A 4,546-nucleotide genomic window follows, 5' to 3' on the forward strand; every position below is an offset into this window, starting at 1 on the left:
ATTCTGAGAACAAACATGGCTAGTGAGTCTCCAGTTAACACATGTAATGTGTCTCTTGTAGAGATGTAAATGTCTAATCTGAGTCTGTATACCATGTTATGTTCAGCAAATTGGTCGCGTGCTTCTGTTCGTGTTCATGATTACAGACATGTAGACGAATAATACAACTCCACAAATAGAGTGAACAACCAACAGGCGTGTTAGGTATAACTGTTTATTTCACAACGGGAGCAGTCTAGTCTCAGTCACTACCATGACCTACATTCAAATTGGTACAGTATATCCGTAACATTAACACGAAATAATCATTAACAATCTTTAAATAAATAATACTGTTGTTCATTGGCGAAATCAGGTACAATTGATAAATCTCAATTCATTTCGCTTCACGTCTTGCTTTCTGTGCAGCAAAGACATCTATAACATCATCTATATCGATAGTGTCTAGTATTTGTGACTCCACTGACATTAAACCACGCTAAGCCTTTCTTGCGTCGTTGTGCTCCTGAGATAGCCTTTGATTAACTTGAGCTTTGAGAATGAGCTCTCCAATGACGCAATGGAAGTGGCCTAAGTAGCAGTATTCGAATGGATGTTGCAAGGTTTGTTCAATCTTTCAGTTGTTGATTCAGAAAGGTTCTCCAACACCGTGAGCATTTTATCGTGATGCAAAGAAACTGCAGCTTCTTCTCTTGCCAACCACCTTGTATTACTCTCCTATTTCAAACTCAAGGCTCCAGCTTCCTTCAGTTTGGCCCATCTCTGGGGTGCATTGGAATAAAAGTTGAACAATTCATCTACAGTTCCAAACAAGAGGTGACTATTGCTGGATCTATCTCAGCAGAATGAAGAGCTGCCAGGTTCATAGAGTGATTATCACAGTTAAGAAATGTTGCCTTTGGATTTATGTCTAAGAGACAGCCGACCACTCTTTGTGGCTGCGTTATCATAGGTTTGACCTCTGCACAGAACAAAGTCCAGTCCAATGTCTTTAAGAGTTTTCTGAACAAGTTCTTCATAATGTTCTCCATCAGGTTTCAAAATGTTCAAAGTAACCAATGAATGACTCTTTTATTTCGAAATTATCAACATCCAAGTAAGGAACTATTAGAGATACCTGTTCTTGATGAGAAACATCTGGGGTGGAATCAAGCATTGGAGAAAAGTAACAAACTTGCTTGACTTTCCCAACAATTGAATCCCTAACTTTATTGCCCATCAAGTTAATTAACTCATTTTGAATTTCTGGTGACAAATAACGTGTCTTCCCATAATGTCATACTTATGTAAGTGAAATGTAAATTAAGTAACGTAGCCCTTTCAGATTTTGTGATCTAAAGGACAGATGATGTTAAGATCATCTGTTTATTTGACCAACGGTTAACGAGCAGGGTGTTATGTGGCCAGCACAACGACTAACCGCACTAAAGTCAGGTACTCATTAGAGTTAGGGGAACTCAGGGGCGCCCTAAAAATCAAATCCCGGAATTCAAAATCAGTCTTCACTGAGATTTAATCTCAGGACCCAATGTTCGAAAGCCAAGCGTTTAATCACTCAGCCATCGCGCCCCCCCCCCATTCTATGTAAGTGGTGTTTCGTAACTTCAGCAAATTCTGAAAGAAATTTTCAAGATGCTAGGAAGTTTTCAGGAATGGGTGTATTCAGTTTTTCGTGGTCACCACGTAAACTTGAGTATGTTTTTGCTAAGTACTTAATAGGTGCTGCTACACGCTTCAGAATGTCTCTTCAATACTGCTGATTTTCAAAATTTGCGCATGAAACATATGTGACAGTTCATCTGGTTCTGCCTTAAGCTTTTCTTCTTCTAACGTCCACTTCAAATGAGCTTGTCATGTTCTTTCAGTCTCTCAGGTTTCTTCTATTTGGTGAAACCAACCCCAGGTTAGCTCAATGCACTAGATGTCTTTTCTGATTCCTCAGAAAACAGTACGCATGCATATGGTTCGTCCATCGTGGCTCGATAATGACCACTTTGTCATCCAGAGGGCTTTGCACTGGGATTTTATGCCTCCCTATGTGGCTGGTGAGACCTATGTGAGCCCGGAATGTTCGGCTGCACACCAGGCAGGTTATTCAGCTGGAGCTATTGTCATTGGCCTTGCTTTTCTTCTCCGGCAATTTTCTTCTGCCTGCGCTGTTCTCTTTTCCTCAGCAACCTGTGCGCCAGTTTTCATGTCTCGACGCCATGATGCTCTGTTATGTGCCTCTGTCTCCCAGTTGGCTGGGTCTATGCTGAACGCCTTCAGAGAAGCTTTGAGGGTGTCCCTGAAGCACTTTTGTTGACGACCCTGTCAGCGATTTCCTTCACTTATGCATGCAAAACCAAATAGACTTCCCAAGTGTGGAGAGATGAGGAGCAAAGATCGGTTGAATATTTCTCTTGTTGGAAGCTTTCTAATGAACCATGATGTCAAACTTCGTGATTTTGTTTAGGTAAACTCTACTGGAAACAAATACTGTTCATCTTTATTTTGGAAAAATAAGCTACCCTTTAAAATAATTTTGCTCGCAGTTCCTCGGATAAAATTCCAGGCTAGATATATCCGAAGTCTTTGGACTTAATTACAGCTTCTTCCTCTTCTGGAGAAAGTGATTTTGGAAGACCATCACTTGATTCATCATATGTATCGCTTACTTCAGATGTTTTATCTGATTGTGGATAAATGTATTCAACTGGAGTGCCATGAAAAGAATGTATCATTCCTCTAAACGTGTCTTTATACTTTGTACTCATGTTGTAGTAGGTAAAAATACTTGTAGTAGAATTAAGAGTTTCAAACAGCCAAGAAAATGTCCACATGACTACGAAAAAATTTATTCAAGAATGGGAAGTGGGAGAAATAACGTTTACACAAATTTAAGCCGACATACAGAGTGAGTTGATATAAGCTTTGGAAGAAAGAAATAACTTACCTCCAGTTATAAAAGCTACGTCCATAGAGTCGAAACCAAGATCTTTTCTTGAAGCCAACAGTGGACTTATACCGATACCATACCAAAGACAACATACTAGTCCAGCTAGGTCAGTGAATGCTAAAGTTAAAAAGCTGATGTTGACTGACTCGCTCATGCCATGCCTGGTGGAGATAAGAACAGATATATTATTTAACAATTAGATCTAGTCATGCTATGCATGTGGAATACAAGGATGTTGAGTATGAAATACAAAATCTCGCTGTAAAAAAAATTGGACAGACAAAACTTGTAATCTTTAAGGGAGCTTCTTTACAGCGACTTTGATGACTTTAAGCAATCCTATCAAAGGTGCTGCTTTCCATGGTATGCTCGGGAGGAAAGGAAAACTATTTGTAAGAAAAGTGGGTCTATAAAGGAAAAGAGTTATTTACCAAAATTAAAAGGTTCACTAATTATAACCAGACAAGCCTAGAAGGTGTGATACCACACATTTCTAAGATCAGTCTGTATAAGCTGTATAAGTCTCTTTCCTAAACATGTTAGTTATGTTACAGTGCTAGTCTGAACATCCTTCTTTACCGGAGTGATAGGCTACTCTCTGTTTGCTGGAATATTAGACTAAACTAGATTTAAACTGATCATCAGCCACTGAGAGAGCTCCTCACAGAGAGGTCTTGGAAGAGCCATTATCTTATTCCTGGCTTCTGAGTCTAATTCTACCCTTTGTTCATAGGTCATAAAAGGGCATTCGCTCGACCCATATGGGCACTCTAATTAGAACATTTGTGTTCTTCTCCTATTAAACTCTACGTTTTGAAACGTTTACTGCTAACATTCAAATATTTGGTATAAAACAACGGAATGACAAGAAGCACGAATCAAAATATAGTTTTAAGTTCTGAGACGCTTTGTAAGATTTGGAATTAGTCAAATACAAGAATCTAGTCTATATATTCCTGTCGTTTCTTTTGGCTGCATATTTTTAAATGGTATTGTGGTTTAATGCTGAGACGTATAATGAAGAAAGAGGACGTATACAATTAATCCTAATTTTAAAAAAATAGTGAAACCTAGATTAAGGAACAGCTCTCCATTAGAGAACTTGAACAATGATTTTCGCTCGGACATAGGTCAAGAGGGTTGGGGTAAATTTTCCAACATATCACCTTGTTTACAATATAGTATTACCAAATTGATAACAAGTACTTCTTAAGATAGTTGTTTTTAAATATATGTAATACGAATGGACTTACTTGTAGTAGATGCACATGTTCATTGAGTTGGCCAAAATACCAAAAACCGAGACAACGGGGAAGATGTAGACGAAACATATTGTTTGGATTAGTTCAGTGACTTCGTCTGGAATGTCAAGGTTATATCCTTTTTCTGGGCTGTCGTTTCTGGCCTGACTGCTATTTGGAGAATTCATAGTGACTTGTTTTTAATTTAAATACTTTACGTCGTTGTCTGAACATTTGATAGTCAAATTTCACCAATTTGTATTTTATTGATGCCTGTTGTGTTAAGTCGTATTGACCATGTTGGTTCAATGCGATGAGGTCATATAAAGCTGTCCAGTGATACAGAGCCGTGTGATATGACAAAGAC

General features: G+C 38.5%; 1 protein-coding gene across 1 annotated transcript; it reads right to left on the minus strand.

Moving 5' to 3' along the window:
- Window positions 1–717: 717 nt before the first annotated feature.
- On the minus strand, window positions 718–4,546 carry LOC129927736 (uncharacterized). The gene is made up of 4 exons (XM_056038169.1): window positions 4,192–4,546; window positions 2,936–3,099; window positions 2,589–2,824; window positions 718–762 (listed from the first exon to the last, which is right to left on the minus strand). Exons 1-4 carry the CDS (start codon window positions 4,365–4,367, stop codon window positions 718–720), a joined length of 621 nt encoding a protein of 206 aa, XP_055894144.1. The 5' UTR covers window positions 4,368–4,546.

This window comes from Biomphalaria glabrata, chromosome 8 (genome assembly GCF_947242115.1).
Source record: "Biomphalaria glabrata chromosome 8, xgBioGlab47.1, whole genome shotgun sequence".
NCBI lineage: Eukaryota > Metazoa > Mollusca > Gastropoda > Planorbidae > Biomphalaria > Biomphalaria glabrata.

Excerpts from the sequence above, each read along its gene's own strand:
- LOC129927736 (XM_056038169.1), bottom strand. The coding sequence starts at position 4,367 with ATGAATTCTCCAAATAGCAGTCAGGCCAGAAACGACAGCCCAGAAAAA. Across the intron at positions 3,100-4,191 it reads AACATGTGCATCTACTACAA|GCATGGCATGAGCGAGTCAG; the intron begins GTAAGTCCATTC and ends TATCTCCACCAG. Across the intron at positions 2,825-2,935 it reads CGTAGCTTTTATAACTGGAG|TCATGTGGACATTTTCTTGG; the intron begins GTAAGTTATTTC and ends ATTTTTTCGTAG.